This window comes from Syzygium oleosum, unplaced genomic scaffold (genome assembly GCF_021117445.2).
Source record: "Syzygium oleosum isolate NSW1041296 unplaced genomic scaffold, Sole_v2.1 Sole_v2.08, whole genome shotgun sequence".
In the NCBI taxonomy this organism is placed as follows: Eukaryota; Viridiplantae; Streptophyta; class Magnoliopsida; order Myrtales; family Myrtaceae; genus Syzygium; species Syzygium oleosum.
The window spans coordinates 2,797,878-2,814,593 of record NW_026607492.1 but is presented as its reverse complement, the minus strand read 5'-3'; the positions used below and the strand labels follow the sequence as shown (position 1 = coordinate 2,814,593).

The 16,716-nt window shown below is 39.2% G+C and overlaps 1 protein-coding gene across 1 annotated transcript; it reads right to left on the bottom strand.

Moving 5' to 3' along the window:
• Nucleotides 1-6,620: 6,620 nt before the first annotated feature.
• On the bottom strand, nucleotides 6,621-8,584 carry LOC115688245 (AAA-ATPase ASD, mitochondrial-like). The gene is made up of 2 exons (XM_030614011.2): nucleotides 7,988-8,584; nucleotides 6,621-7,889 (listed from the first exon to the last, which is right to left on the bottom strand). Exons 1-2 carry the CDS (start codon nucleotides 8,446-8,448, stop codon nucleotides 6,869-6,871), a joined length of 1,482 nt encoding a protein of 493 aa, XP_030469871.2. The 5' UTR covers nucleotides 8,449-8,584; the 3' UTR covers nucleotides 6,621-6,868.
• Between the last annotated feature and the right edge of the window lie 8,132 nt (nucleotides 8,585-16,716).

Sequence of the window (16,716 nt, the reverse complement as noted above, 5' to 3'; positions counted from 1 at the left end):
GCAGAGAGTTCTTAAGATCGATGCTAATTGAGTGTATGACGTTCTGATTGAGTGGGGATACTACCCACATGGAGAAGAACTATCATTGAGTGAAAAGAGGGAAATAATTGCGAAGATGGCTAATTGGGGTGTAATTCTGAGTGTTAAAAAGGAATGAGCTATTGAAGGAATTGCTCAAATGGTTGAGAAGAAACCATGTTCGTGACCAAGCTGAGCCACTTGGAAGCAAATCCACTAACCATTCGGAGCAGGGATTACTATGTCTTGTTTTATGTTTTCATGTTTCCAATCCCTTGCGTGGGAACTACCTTTCCTTTTGTCATGAACTTTGTTAGTAAAGTCTATGTTCTCCTCTCGGATCTCGAGCCATTGGTCCGAAGCGATATATGTTGTAATGCGGCCTTATCTTTCATGTTAATGCATATGTTTTGTTTTGAAGGTGTATTAAAAATATCCCAAACTAGTCCTATAATGATCTTTGAGGTCTGGGCTTCTATACGATCTTTTAATAACATGTAGGGGCATACCAAACTAGATCTATGATAATCTTTGAGGATTGAATCTCTACACGATTTTTCTTCCAAAAAAGGGTGGTCTGGAACATTCTAGTCCAATGATATGAGGACTAAACTTCCAAATGTTTCTTCCCAAAATCGTTCAAAATTGAAGTTTTTGAACAAATTATTCCAATGATATGAAGACTAATTCCTAGGTATCCTTTCACAATTTGATTCCAATGAAAAAGATTATTCGACATGCATCGCATTTGTTATTAATATGTTGCTATTCATTAAGGATTAGTGTGGCTTAGAATTGCAATTCAATTGTCGCAGCGGTGATTAACCATGCACGACATTTAGTCATTTGCATCATGCATCATACGCATATGAGTTCTTTATGCAGATAAAATGAGGCAAAGCCACAGTATATTGAAAACCATGGATGGAGCGTTCAACTATTGGGGCAACGCCCTCCTCCCCACTAATAAAGCATGATAAGATGAAATCGTCCGATGTGGCACAGAAAGGTGTACCATTAAGTCAATTAAGTGTGGAAATGACAAGTTCCGTTTCTTACATATAAAGGATTGCGTTTGACCGTACAAACAATACCTCTCACCAACAGAATATGATGGAAATCACTCGCTTTAGTGTAAAAAGGATGTACATCGTTCCTTTCTTAATGAGTATGGAAATAATCATTCTCATCGTTCTCCTTGCAAATAATAAATGGGACAAGACGCCCAAAATGCAACGTCCCATATAGAAATGCAACGTCGCATGATTGCATTGGTATTACAAGAGCCAAAAAGGTGAAGGAAGCATAAAGGTGTAGCTGCAAGAAAGAGAAGAGAACAGATGAAAGGTAATGTTGTATCGTTCTTGATTTTTCATCTTCAATAACTCAACCACCGACATATCCTTTTTCATCTTTACAAGGTTACCAAGTCATCACACTGCAGGGAAATACTCTTCTCCCTAAAACTAAATGGAAATCAAAATGAAGAATTTTCATCATAAAGAAAAACCTTTAGCTTTTCTCTCAAAATGAACATAAAAATGGACATGTCAAGAAGAAATAAACTTTTTACAAAGATTTTGAATATCTTCTTCTTTTGAAAATTATCTTTCCTCTTGATGGATCATTCATCTTGAATCAAAATTCTCCGCGGAGATGAATTTACTCTGTTGATCTCAATAAAATGAAAGGAAAATGTGAATCATGCCAAGCGAGAAACACTTAGAATGAGGATAGACAAATCATTCCTAAACATGTCATCTAAACACTTCGACAGTTGAGTGAAAAAAGGAAAACCGTGTCGTCTAGGGATGAGGGATTAATTCAAAGTGGTACATGGATCGAGATGACAAATGACATTTCATTCCTCTATCCCAAACACTACAAGACCATAGTTGGCCCCTTTGATCCTTTTTAATGTGGAAAGTTTTTACAAAGTTCCCCTGTTAAGATCCACCCCCATAATATGGCAAATATTGAGGTTTTGGTTGAAATCATTCGGTGAAAAGATGAGATAATTTCATTGCCTTCACTTGTATCAATCCTTTGGTGGTATTTTCAAGTGAACTCGGATGGAGACTCAAAGCACCTTGAGATGATGAAGAGCATTCATTTCTACCTCAAACACTTTTGTCTTTTGCGTAGCCACTTTGAGCCTAATATTTTCTTTCTAAACCCAGTTGGTGATTATCGCCTCTATTGGGGCAAGGCAAATGATTTACCAAAGCAATAACTGAACAAGAAGATTTCAAGAGTCCAAAGTACTCGAATGTTTGAAAAAGTCAGGTTGAAAAAGAGTCGAAAGAAAAATCTAGGGTCCTAAATAGCATGTGCCAAGCAAAAGCCAAAGGCTTTTGGCCAAAAAAAAGAGTAAAAGCCAAAGGCAAATGCCGAAAAGTGGCAAGCAAGAAAGATCCATACGTGCATCAGTCAAATGAGCGAAGCTCTTGCATGCTCAAGTAAATATTATGGTCACGTTGAATCATGTCAAAATGAATTTTGGAGACCAGTGATATTGCCAAAGAAATGAGGCATCTTGGAATCAAAGGAAGTTGGTAATGATGTCTAGATAATCACCAACTCTAAAACCTCTAATGATCAATTTTGAGCATGATGTATCCTTCGGTTTTTCAACCCATTAACCGAATTTACGTTAAGTCCCGTATAAAATCTCTTTAGATAGGGATGTCAAAGCTAACGTGTGAGCTTCACATTGAAAACTCCCCGAGGAAGTGTGGGGAAGGTTATTTTATCTCGTCATTAGGTTGCTTGGCTTGAAATTCCTATGGATGTGATAGATAAAGACTATTTTGTTTCTAAGCCATTGAGGGTTATCCTTTGCCGAAGGTGTGACAAGCCTTACATTATGGTCCTTGGAAAAAAACTACCTAGATTGGCCAATGTGTACCTATTACGAATGTTTTCCGAACCTTCGACATTGATGTAGTTAGAGAAATTGAGTGTTTATGTCATTTCCCACATTAATGGATGGGAGCAAACGGCATTTAATAGAGAGTTTGTGCAAAACTTTTTCAGACTAAAGAGCTCTCATTTGGCATTTTTAATTGATTATTTCTATGAGTTTAAGATCATTTTGATAATGACTTTCTCTTATGGGAATTTGATGATTGATGATAACTGCCAAGTTGAATGACAATTTCATGAAAGCAAATGTTTTCGAAATAAACAGATTTTGTTTGATTTGTTTGTTGCAATCAATATGCTTGTTTTGATGTTATTCACCTCGTATACTTTGGCAACCAGTGCACTTTTTATGATGATTTCCGTTAGGTGTGCAGATGCAACTTCGGAGTTTACTCAAGGATCTTAATCCCTTCATATTTCCTTTTCACGAAGCATCATCGTAGCCTCGAGCATTTTCTTCGCCCGTAGTGTCTCTTTTGACTGGTGCATCACCGCAGCTCGGATTGTTCCCGTTTGCCTGGTGCATCATCGCAGCCCGGAGCATTTTTTCGTACTGAACATCAATGCAGCCATAGCTCTTCTCCCAACAGGTGCATCATCGTAGCCCAAATTGTTCTCTTTTGCTCAATGCATCATTGTAACCTAGAGTGTCTTCACATGGTGAGCTTTAGTAGCCGGTAGTGACCCAATTCTGTTTGGTTTGCAGATGTGACCTTGGAATTTTCATAACACAGTGAGCTTTTGCAGCCTGAGCATTTTGACCTAGTAGGCTTTCGTAGCCCGAGGCATTTTCTTTTTTCTCGAAAAAAATAAAAATAAAAATAAAAAATTAATTAAAAAAGTATAAAAATAAAATAAAAATCGAAAAACCTCCAAAAGTTGAAAAAGAGAGAGAGAGAAGAATGGAAGACCGAGAGAGAGATCAACAACACTTCAAATGGTTTTGAGACTCGAGGTTTGTCGTCAAAATTAAGGTATCATTTGTTGTATTTGAAACGAATCACTCTGAGTTCTTTTTCAGTTTTTTACACCCAAATTTCCTGACTAGTATCCAAGGAAATTTTGTTAATTATGAATGATTGTAAAGACTCGGATCAACTCAGTTAAACTGGGATTGACCCGGCCCGTTAGAACTCGACCTACTCCGGCCCAAAACCGTGCCTCTCTCTTTGGCCAAAATTCCCATGCCACGTGACCCGTTTCCATTAATCAAAATCCTAACTATTCATAATAGGACACATAGCGCCCAAGGGTTCAATCACTTGGCCCTCTATCTCTTGAGATTGTGACAAGCGATGATCACACAAAAATCCTAAAGACAAACCCCTTACCTTTTTCCTCTCATCTCTTCCGTGGGTTGAAAAACAAAAAGAAAGAAGCAGTAAAAACAAAAATGTGGGTCTTTTAGTTTGAAAGGGGGACGGACGTCCACGAAAAAAGGCCCTATCTTGGCCGAACTCTCTTAGCCTTGGTGTCGAAGACTAAGAGAGTCCCTCTCCCTCGACCACCTTCACCGCCAGTCGCCGCCACTTCCCAGCCACCGGGACCATCGCCACAGCCCCCAAACGAAGAGGCCCTGTTTTCGGTCGTCTTGTTCTCCGCCGTCCAAGAGCTCGCCTTCCCGTTCGAACCTTTGTACATCCAATCATGAAGTTCGGGAAGCTCGTGTCGTGCCTCAACAACAACCATAGAGACCCTGGTTTCACCTAAAATCACCCTTGCCGAGCAAATCTCGGAGTCCATGTTTTTTGCGTTTTTCACAGAGACGACTCTGTTTTGTGTCTGAATTGTTAGAATAATAGGATTTTTCAATCACATGAACATGAGATCAAATTGATAAATATAACATACCCGAATCAAAGGAAGCCATTATTGATCCAATGAGAAAGAAACAAAGAAGCTGTCTCTGTGGTATGAATTTTCACCACTCTCTTCTATGATGACTGTGATGGGTGTGTATTTTTCTCTCAACAATTTTGTGGAGAATAGCGGAAGCGTGATAATTAAATGCTTAATTGGATGTTACAAATATATGGCCCGTAATATATTTAATTAAATTGGGCTTATATCAAATGTTAAATAATAGACATGATAAGCCACATAAATGGGTTGGACCTTGTCAAGTCCAACATGAATATCTCAAAGTAACAAGACGTTTGCTCGAAGCATGTTCGGCATTTGTGGTTTCAATCCTCAATGGTAACAGAAGTTTCACTCACTGATTCAGTCGTCCATGGCGACTTCGCCTTAGCTTATTGATCAGGTAACACTTCTCCCATTCTCTCCCCTGCTTTGAGGTTGAGCTGCGTTAACACTACTTGGGTAAATAACTGGGAATCTGAGTCTTTACTGGATGATTTGTAATGATATTGTGGTTCTAGCGTTGTTTTGGGTAAAGAAATTTTACTTCGGTTCCATAGCTAGGTGCAACATTTGAGGTGCCCGTGAACCGTTCGATGATATGCCTACAGGAAGTCATAAAATAGTTCCTGGAATTGCTAGAACTGAGACGCTTTTGATATGTTTCAGTAGCCATCAGAAGCAGTTTTGATGCATAATGAAGTCATCTATAAATTCCCTGAATCCGTACGAGGGCTTTGTTTGCTTCTTTTTTTAGTAAACTTGGGATTGTCTTGGTTGTTAGATTAGTTTTGGGCTCTACTTGGTGTAATTAGGTTTGGGATACGCCTGGTCCGTTAAGGTTGGGTTTGATTTACTTCTAGAGGAATTAAGCTTAATTCTATGAGTTGAGCCCGATTCGATCTTTAATTGAAACATCCTAATATCATATATGGACCGGGCCCAAGGGCCTAGCCCAAGTCCCTATTTTCGGAATTAAAATTTTTTAATTTTTTCAAAAAAATCAGAAAATAGCTTATATATATATGTCTTGATTAGGTTGTTAGATATTCAGTATTAATTTTATTTTAGTTTCATTTAATTAGTGCCTTTAGTTTAATGATGTTAGCGAGTACCTTTGATATGAGTTCAGTTTTGATGAATTGATCTTTTAGGTAAGAAATTGGACTCAATTTGAACTTAACTTATGGGGTTGCTATCCCGAGACTTAATAACAAGGCCATGTGTATTCTATACTTGGTGCTTCATTGAGTTTACTTTCTTGCACTTTACTTTTATCGCATTAATTGTGATTGTCTACTTTTCGTGGATTGCGCACTCATGCATGGACATCATTTAGTGGCATAGATTAATAAAATGGACAAAGATTGCATTAATCATTTAGGTAACAAATCAATGAAGTTAGGGTACCGAAATGAAACTATTTAATAAAGTCCCCAACTCTAAATCATCTAGTTGCATAAGAAGTGAGGTATGCTCCTCTACCTTACTTGGTTTCTACTCGACCTCAGCTCCTGGCTAGTTGAACTTTATAGATAGATCTTTTTCAGTTATAAACTCCAACATCGTGCGAGCCTAGTGTTTCGAAGAACCCGCGCCGATTGAGGACCGTTAGTCCCTAGCTCGACATTATCTCTAAACCCGTCAGTCCCCAATATGCTCGTCCGGAGGGCAGCAGAAACAGAAGAGATTTATAGCCGATAGTGTCAAGTAAAAACAGATGCGATTCATAGCCGAAGTAGACTGGTCATGGCCCCAAATCTCTACATTTGATTCGACAAATCTAGGAATGTAATATACATATATGAGGCAGGGAGTTCCGTTCAGACATTCCAAAAGCTTTTCTGGACAATTGAGTTGGGGCATAGTACAAGAATAAATTCTCACTAGCCTCTGAACTTGAGCTTAAGGCTCGCAACCTGGCTAAGACTAGCTCTTCTTTTTCATTGGACAAGAAAGTGGAACTGGAAGGAAATGCAAAGGAAAATTAGATCAATTCTTGCTAAATCAGCTACTTCCTCTGATTTTGCTTATTCGCTCTCCATCGACCCCAAAACACAAACACTCATTCTTTTGTTTCCACCTTCACTTCCTCTATGCTCTCTTCACCCTTCAACTCCGCTTCCTTCGCTCTCGACTCGCCCTCCTCCTTCGCCTTCTCGAGTGCCCCGATCAGGCTCTCCAAGCAAACCTCGGCATTCTTGGAAGCGCTCTTGGGCATCAGGTGCTCGGCCACGTCGGCGGGCGTCAGGTCGACCTCGTTCAATAGCTTCCAAATATGGTCAAACAGGTGGTGGTCATCGATGCCCAGGTAGTTCTTGGCCAGGACCTTGAACGCCTTGGACCTGCAATACGACAGCTCCACGTGCTTGTCCATCCGGCCCTTCCTTATCAGCGCCGGGTCAAGCTTCTCGATGTGGTTTGTCGTGAAGACAAGCAGCCTCTCTCCGCCGCACGATGACCACAGGCCGTCGATGAAGTTCAGGAGCCCCGAGAGCGTGACCCTGCTCGCATTCTTGCCTTCCTCATCTTTCGCCGCCCGCTTCCCTGGCTGTCTGACCTCGCCTTCCTTGTCCTCCTCCACTTTCTCCTTCTTCTTCCTCTGGCCCGTCAGCTCCAGCGAGCAATCGATGTCCTCGATCACGATGATCGACTTGCTTGACGTCTCAATCAGGAGCCTCCTCAGCGACGTGTTGTCCTTCACCGCAGTGAGCTCGAGGTCGTAGATGTCATAATTCAGGAGGTTGGCCATCGCGGCGATCATTGTCGACTTGCCGGTCCCGGGCGGGCCAAACAGCAAGTACCCACGCTTCCAGGCCCTGCCGATCCGCGCATAGAACTCCTCATTCTTGCTGAAGGTGATGAGGTCGTGGATGATATCTTGCTTATCGCCGGGGTCCATAGCGAGGGTGTTGAAAGTCGCTGGGTGCTCGAACACGACATGGGTCCAGTACCAGCCGTTGTTCGTGTAGAGCTTCCGCTGCCGGTTCTGGAACCTGATCTCCTTGCCCTGTTTCAGGACGTGGCTCAGGTATGGCCCGAGGATGAGGTCCCTCTGCGTCTTGTGGAAGGTCAGCGTGTAAAACCTATATGATATAGCCAACCAAATTGTTCGAAGAGAGACCAAACAGAGACGCACACAACAAATGCATACCCAAGCAAAATGGAGGAATGTAACTAGTACCCGCTTTCAGCGACCACAGAGGTGTGGAAAGAGACCGTCTGCGTCTTCGATCCTCTCTTGCCAGAAGCCCACCAGAGCTTAACGCCGTTGTACTCGTCGGAGACCTCCTCGTGGTCGTCCATGCTTATCACCAGGGACTGGTTGTTCTTGACCAGGTCGGCCTTGAGCCGCTTGGCCTGCGTGGCAGAGCGCGAGCTGAGGTAGTTCTCGATGGCCGAGTAGGCCTCGCTGCGCATGAGCCGCTCCCCTGTGTACTCGTTGAAGGAGATCTGGATGTAGGGGGAAAGGTAGCGGAAGAAGCGTTGCGAGTACCTGTCGACGTAGGCCCGGAGGTCGTGAGGCAAGAACCGCTTCAGGATCGCCCACGAGAACATCACGCCTGCGATCACCGACCCCAGGTGAGCGAACATGTTGCCCGCTCCTCCCGAGTTCATCATCATGGTCAGTGTATCGATCCTCATCTTAACCCTATGTCACTGGGAGCACAAGCACAAAGTAGAGATATTAGACACGAATCAATAGTTCGTGTGTTTATAGAAGTAGAAAGAGAAGGGTAAGGCATGTGGATTCAACTATGGTGGGGCTAGGGGGTTATGTCCTGAAATTGCGAGGACGACGAGAAAAGTGGGGAGGAAGCAAAATGCTTGACGTTTTCCTGGTTTTTCTCTTTAGATTTTATTTCTCCAAAATGTCCGAAAAGTAAGTCTTATTGCTCAGTAAGCTTCTCTTGAATCTTTGGTGTTCAGTTAAGAGGTAACCTCATCAAAAGAAGGGAGGTTTCACTCCCACGAGAGCCTTTACGGCCTGTCCATTTGATATACAGGGATAGCGGGCTTCATGGATGCGTTTCTTATTAACGTGCTGGTGCCCGCATGCCTCGCACCCCTTATTTCCCTGTATCTTTATCTTTCCTAGGGAAAGGGAATACCCTCTGATAGTTTTATATTCCGATGATCCCAAGATCCGGACAAGGGCAGAGATGAAGCCTTTTAAGGACTTATTTAGATCCATTATTGGTTAAGTAAGACGGGGCCAAGTTGAATGACTCGGGCTTTGTATTAAGACTAGGCAGTCGCCATCACAATGTTGTCTCTTAGTCGTTTCAAATGTCTCAGCATCCACGTCAGGGGAGGATGCTTTCTTCTTAGTGGAATTTGTGGCGAGGCATGTCGTTGAAAGTTATCGATGCAAAGCCAGAAGGAGACGGGTTCCAAGAAGGCGCTGTTATGTTGACTGCGAGGTGGGAGCCAACCCGTGGTTACGGAGCACGACACTGCGATTTGGATGCGAGACTACATACGACCATTTGTTGCCTGATCTTCGGATTCGATCTCTTTGGTTAAATCACTGATTCGCATTCGTCGGGCCACTCGAACTATTGATACTTCCGGCTTACAACTCGAATCGTTTTTGGTATCTCACAGTTCTGATTTAGACGAGCCAACACTCCCAAAAAAGGCATGGCAAACGGAAATCTCCCGAAACAGCATGAACTGAGGTACATCAAAACCAATTATTCCACCTCTTGTGACTCGACGTGCATTGTCGTAGATGCTCTAAATGCAACTTTTTACCATTTATTTTTGTTTTTCTACAGCTGGACAAGCAATCCCACTATGCCCCTCTCGCAAAGGACAAAGACCACAGTATCAAGTCAGCGTACAGAAATCCAGAGCCGTGTCTTAGCCTCATTTTGTATGGTCCGTCCAATTCGTATTTAAAATTGCAGATCAGCAAGCAAATCTTGATGCACAAGCATGTATGACGCCGAAAGGTTGATGTCATACAGCTGACAAAGCCAAGAAGACGAGGAATCGCATTACGTCTCTTTCTTAAAGGACAAAGACCATATGATCAAGTCAGTGCACACCCTTTCACAACCTTGGACTGCTTAGGCTGCGAATGATAACCATTCTGTTTCAGAAATCAATTTCTGACTAGAAATTGATTTTTCTATTTCTGTTTCTGGAGGAGTTTCTAAGCTAAAAAACATGTTTGATAATGACACAAAATTTCTATTTCAGAAACAGAAATTTGTTTGATAACGGCACAAAATTTCTCCTTCTCATGTGGCCGGCGAGTGGACGGCGGGCGGCGGACAATCGCTTCATTTCTTTTAGAAATAGAATAAAAAAATTAGAAAATCTGGAAAATTCCTAAAAATCTAAAAAAAATTCAGAAAATCCATAAAATTTTCCAGAAAATAAAAAAAAGTCAGATTTCGGGAAAATAGGAAATTTGTTCATTTTTTCCAAAAAAAATCAAAAATTTCAAAATTTCACAGAATGGCTTAGAATACCTGTGGCCACCCACTTTGAGTGAAATTTAAATTTTTTGAAGTGCCCAAAAAAAAATCAAAAAATAAAAAATTTCAAAACTTCACAGAATGGCTTAGAATACCTGTGGCCACCCACTTCGAGTGAAATTTAATTTTTTTTATTTTTTTATTTTTTTGGCACCTAAAAAATTTAAATTTCACTTAAAATGGGTGGCCACAAGTATTCTAAGTCATTCTGTGAAGTTTTAAATTTTTTTGGTTTTTTTTGGGCACCTCAAAAAATTTAAATTTTACGCAAAGTGGGTGGCCACAGGTATTCTAAGCCATTCTGTGAAGTTTTGAAATTTTTTATTTTTAAATTTTTTTAGGCACCTCAAAATATTTAAATTTTACGCAAAGTGGGTGGCCACATATATTCTAAGTCATTATGTGAAGTTTTGAAATTTTTGATTTTTGGATTTTTTTGGGCACCTCAAAAAATTTAAATTTCACACAAAGTGGGTGGCCACATATATTCTAAGCCATTATGTAAAGTTTTGAAATTTTTGATTTTATTTTTATTTTTTTTTGGCACTTCAAAAAATTTAAATTTCATTCAAAGTGAGTGGCCACAAGTATTCTAAGCCATTCTGTGAAGTTTTGAAATTTTTTTATTTTTTTGGAAAAAATGAACAAATTTCCTATTTCCCGAAATCTGACTTTTTTTATTTTCTAGAAATTTTTATGAATTTTTCTGGAATTTTTCAATTTTTAAGGATTTTTTGGAATTTTTTTTGGGTCGGCGGAAGGCGGCTGGCGGCCGATGGTGGCGGGAGGTGGCCGGTGGTCGGCAGCCGGCGGTGGTGGGAGGCAGCCGGTGGCAGGAGACGGTGGCCGGCGGCGGCGGCCAGTGAAGGGTAGCGGCGGTCGGCGGGTGGCGGCGGCCGGCGATGGGCGGCGGGTGAGCGACCGACTAGTAGTGAGGGAAAGTGATGAGAAGAACAAAAAAATTTTGTTTCTCATTTCTGTTCCAGAAATAGAGAAGCTAAAAATTTTAACTTCTGATTTCTCTTTCAAATCTATTTCTGGAACAAAAATTTGTTCCAGAAATAGAAATTAAAATTGCGTTACCAAACGGATTTCTGTTCCAAACCTATTTCTGGAACAGAAATAGAGAAACAGAAATGGTTATCATTCGCAGCCTTAGTGTTCTTTCTTCCTAAACAAACGAGGATAATTAGCCCCGCACTCTTTAACATATAATATAATCGTTGCTGCTTTTCCAATATGTCCATACTATTACTTGCATGGTCCACGCCCCGCCTATCTCCGCGTATCCATTCAATCATCTTTAGGTGTCGAACCTCACAGGTTAAATGTGTATGTCCATGTGATTGAAACCCCCTTCGCTTATCTCTTACCTTGTAGAATTTCTATAATTTCTCTTGAATTTTCATTCTATGCTTTCCTTTTGTAATACATGGTAATCGATCAAAATACCTTCCTTGGTCTAGATATGATGGAAAGATCGGACCTTCAAATCATTTCTACTCCCAAGAAAGCGTTTTTTGAGCGACAAGGAGGGAGTTGAATGAGGCATTGAAGCCGCTCGTTCCTCCCTAATAAATAAGCAGCTTCACCCGAAGTAACTTGGTTATGTTGGATTTAGACCAAGTTATGGAAAAACTTTATAATTCATGTTTCATGTTTTAAATTTATTATGAATGTATAGGTTTTTCTTGAAGAAAAGTATTTTCATAATAAAAATATGGTATTAATGGAATATCCTTACATTTTATAAGTATAGGTGATTGACCGATTATCGGCTGTTAAATTATGACTCGAGTTTGAGCAACGGAACGCGACTTACTTGGATAAATTTCATATTTGACTGTGAAGATATCTTTTCTATTGGAGATAACATTAAAGATTGCTCCCGAAAGGAAATCCTCTCCAGGTACATATTGTGGACGTCTTCAGCAAAAAGGGCATAAGATAGCGAATGATAACCATTTTGTTCCAGAATGAGTTCCTGAAACAGAAATAGATTTTTCTATTTCTGGTTCCAGGATGAGTTTCTGATAAAAGAAACCCGTTTGATAACGACCAAAAATTTCTATTTCTGGAACAGAAACCCGTTTGATAACAGCACAAAATTTCTATTTCCTGAAACAAAAACCTGCTTGATAAACAACACAAAATTCTATTTCCAGGAACAAAAATCCATTTTTTTAGAAATGGAATAAAAATAATTAGAAAATCCAAAAAATTCCTAAAAATCTCAAAAAAATTCAAAAAATTCAAAAAAAATTGAAAAATTCTAGAAAAATTCATCACAATTTCCAAAAAATAAAAAAAATTCAGATTTCGGGAAAATAGGAAATTTGTTGAATTTTTTCAAAAAAAAAATCAAAAAATCAAAAATTTCAAAACTTCATATAATGGCTTAAAATACCTGTGGCCACACACTTTTAGTGAAATTTAAATTTTTTTAGGTGCCCAAAAAAAATAAAAAAATTCAAAACTTCACAGAATAGTTTAGAATACATGTGGCCACCCACTTTGAGTGAAATTTAAATTTTTTAAGGTGCCCAAAAAAATTCAAAAACTCAAAAATTTCAAAACTTCACAGAATAGCTTAGAATACCTGTGGCCACCCACTTTGAGTGAAATTTTAATTTTTTGAGGTGAAAAAAAAGCAAAAAATCAAAAATTTCAAAATTTCACATAATGACTTAGAATATCTGTGGCCACCCACTTTGAGTGAAATTTAAATTTTTTTAGGTGCCGAAAAAAAAATAAAAACATAAAAAAATCAAAAATTTTAAAACTTCACAGAATGACTTAGAATGTCTCTAGCCACCCACTTTGAGTGAAATTTAATTTTTTTTAGGTGCCCAAATGGTATTTTTGATTTTTGATTTTTTTTTTGCACCTAAAGAAAATTAAATTTCACTCAAAGTAGATGGCCACATGTATTCTAAGCCATTATATGAAGTTTTGAAATTTTTGATTTTTTGCTTTTTTTTTCTTTTTTTCGGCACCTAAAAAAATAAAATTTCATTCAAAGTTGGTGGCCACAGGTATTCTAAGTTATTCTATGAAGTTTTGAATTTTTTGCTTTTTTGCTTATTTTTATTTTTTTCCGGCACCTAAAGAAAATTAAATTTCGCTCAAAGTGGGTGGCCACAGGTATTCTAAGCAATTCTGTGAAGTTTTGAAATTTTTTATTTTTTTATTTTTTTCGGCACCTAAAAAAATTTAAATTTCGCTCAAAGTGAATAGCCACAGGTATTCTAAGTCATTATGTGAAGTTTTAAAATTTTTGATTTTTTGCTTTTTTTTATTATTTTAGGCACCTAAAAAAAATAAAATTTCGCTCAAAGTGGGTGGCCATAGGTATTTTAAGCCATCCTGTGAAGTTTTGAAATTTTTGCTTTTTTGCTTATTTTTATTTTTTTTTGGCATCTAAAAAAAATTAAATTTCGCTCAAAGTGGGTGGCCACAGGTATTCTAAGCCATTATGTGAAGTTTTTTATTTTTTATTTTTTATATTTTTAGGCACCTAAAAAAATTTAAATTTCGCTCAAAGTGGATGGCCACAGGTATTCTAAGCCATTCTGTGAAGTTTTGAAATTTTTTATTTTTTGCTTTTTTTAATTTTTTTCGGCACCTAAAAAAAATTAAATTTCGCTCAAATTGGGTGGCCACAAGTATTCTAAGACATTATGTGAAGTTTTTAAATTTTAGATTTTTTGATTATTTTTTATTTTTTTTTGCATCTAAAAAAAATTAAATTTCGCTCAAAGTGGGTGGCCATAGGTATTCTAAGCCATTTGTGAAATTTTGAAATTTTTGATTTTTTGATTTTTTCAGCACCTAAAAAAATTTAAATTTCGCTCAAAGTGGGTAGCCACAGATTCTAAACCATTCTGTGAAGTTTTAAAATTTTTGATTTTTTGCTTTTTTTTCCCATCTCAAAGATCGTGACTTCCAGATGAACATGTGTTTTGAAGAAAGAGTTCTCTCAGAAATGATTCTCATTTTTAGTCTAGAAATAGAAAACCTACTTTTTTTTTGTTCTGATTTCTGGTTCAAAATCGGTTCTGGAACAAAAAGTTGTTCCAGAAATAGAAAAATGGAATTGCGTTACCAAACGGGTTTCTGGTCCAAAGCTATTTCTGGGAACAAAAGACCAGTTCTGGACAAAACTAGAATGGTTATCATGCGCTACCTAAAGGACGAAATAGGGGCACCTTTAATAAATATATTAAAGGTTTATTTTATGGAGCAAAGAAACAACAAAAGGGAAGTTCTGCTTACGTTATGCGAAGTTTTGCTGATTTGTATCAGGACTTTCTTGTCTTTTTTTGGTTCTGACGAAAAGGGTTTGTTCCGGAGAGGAATAATGCACAAACGTTCTCAAGGCTCGGCCGCACGAAGAGATCCAGATTTGTTCAGTGAGTTTATTTCGTCCAATTAAGTTGTTTATTTATAAATATTTTGAATTTGGGCTTAAATTTAGGTGTGGTAAATACTCGAGCATATGAACAAATTGTAACTCTGATTCTCTGATTATAGTGGATCATTTGTTATTGGCTCTCCCCGTGGATGTAGGTATCGATATTCGGACCGAACCAATATCCTTTATCGTTTATCGTTTATCGTTTATTTCTCTGGTATTTTTGCATTGATTTAATTTGCAAGATCATGTCGTTTTCGTGTTATATTTCAACACCAGGTAAGGGTTGTTCTCTGTTTCTTTTCTGTATCCTTACTTTGTTCCCTTTCGTTTTATTTTCATCCAGGGTGTCAATACGGCTAAAAGGAGGTCACCCATTCGAACTCGCTTAAGAACACGCATGGAGAACAAGGAACAGAACACTCGATTGGCTAATGTGGAAAACCAACCGAGTCAAATAATTGCTAATGCTAGTGGAACTTGCCGAGCAAATTGCGGCCCCTCTAACTCAGGTGGACCCTACACCCGTTCCATCTGCACCCGCTTCGTCTGCACCCCCTGAATCATCTACTACTAAGGATCTTGCTGGAAAGGGAGTAAGGAACACTCCCATTGTGGTTGACCTTCATTCTACACTAAATGAAGAAACTGTCTCTCGCAAAGATGAAGAAAGTGCCAGGCAAAGATCGAAGAACGACTTTGTCTGCTGCAAGGATATGAGATGCAAGGAGTAGACGATCTATTTCCTTATTCAAAATTCCCGAAACCTTTAAGGAACCGGAATTCAACAAGAAATACAATGGTATGAGGTGCCCGAAAATACATCTTAAGTACTATCTTGTGAAGATAGCTTGATATTCAGACAATGTTCTACTTTTAGTCGAAACCTTTCAAGATAGCTTGATTGGTTTTGCTTTGCTGCGGTTCATTACGTTAGACATGGGCCAAATACGGAGATGGGAAGATCTTGTTATGCATTCCTTCATCAATATAAGTGCTGTAATTTAACGAACGCGGAAGCTAATCCGGATCTTGCAACTTTAGTCAATGCGAAAATTACCGGAGAAATAACGAGGAACATTAAGGACAATCAAGATATACGTGGTTCGGTCCGACGTATCGGTACCTACAATCATGGGGAGAGCCAGTAGCAAATAATCGACTAATAATCGGAGAATCCAAGTTTACAATCGCTCACTCACATGCTCGAGTGTTTTCTGCACCTAGATTAAACCCATAACCCCAAGTGTTTATAAATAAATAATTCAAATGAATAAAATAAAGACATACAACACAAATCTACTTGTTTAGAGCTTTCTTATCCGCCCACACGAAATGCTCCTCCGCGACTTCAGCATTTCCTTTGCGCGGCGTCCAAACTCCAAAGGATGGAGAGCTACTGTGCGGCGCAAGCAAGGAAGCTGAAGCACGAAGTAAGGACCCACTGTGTTGTATCTCGGTTAAAACTCCAAAAGCTCACTGGCGGCTACAGTCACCCCCTACGTGACAACCTAGGGCACACTTTGAGGAAGAGACAACAGGCTAGGGCCCAAGTAAAAGCCTTTCCACTCTTATCTTGTTCGGCTAAGATAGGTCCCGAAGGGACCCACAAGTCTTTCACTTTTGTCTTATAGGAGTCGATCCTTTTGACTTGGACATGGGCCCACAAGCCATTATAAAATAAGAGAACATATGCATGCCCCTTTCATTTTGTCATGTAGTGTAAATATCTCTTAATATTTATCCAAGGGTCCGATTCCCTAACGACTTAAACTCGAGAGATATTTTAACAATAAGTTCAATTCAGAGATTACTTTTGCGAGAGAAGAGTTAGTTCGTGTTGAAATAAGAGGTCTGAAACTTTCAGAGCATTTACATAAAGGTGGCGGGGAATGACAGCTCAAATTCAGCCTCTCTTGAATGAAAAGGAATCAGTGCAACTATTCTTGAGAGCACTCCCATATGAGTATTTCAATAGGATGCTATACCTCAGGTTGTCAAACATTCCCA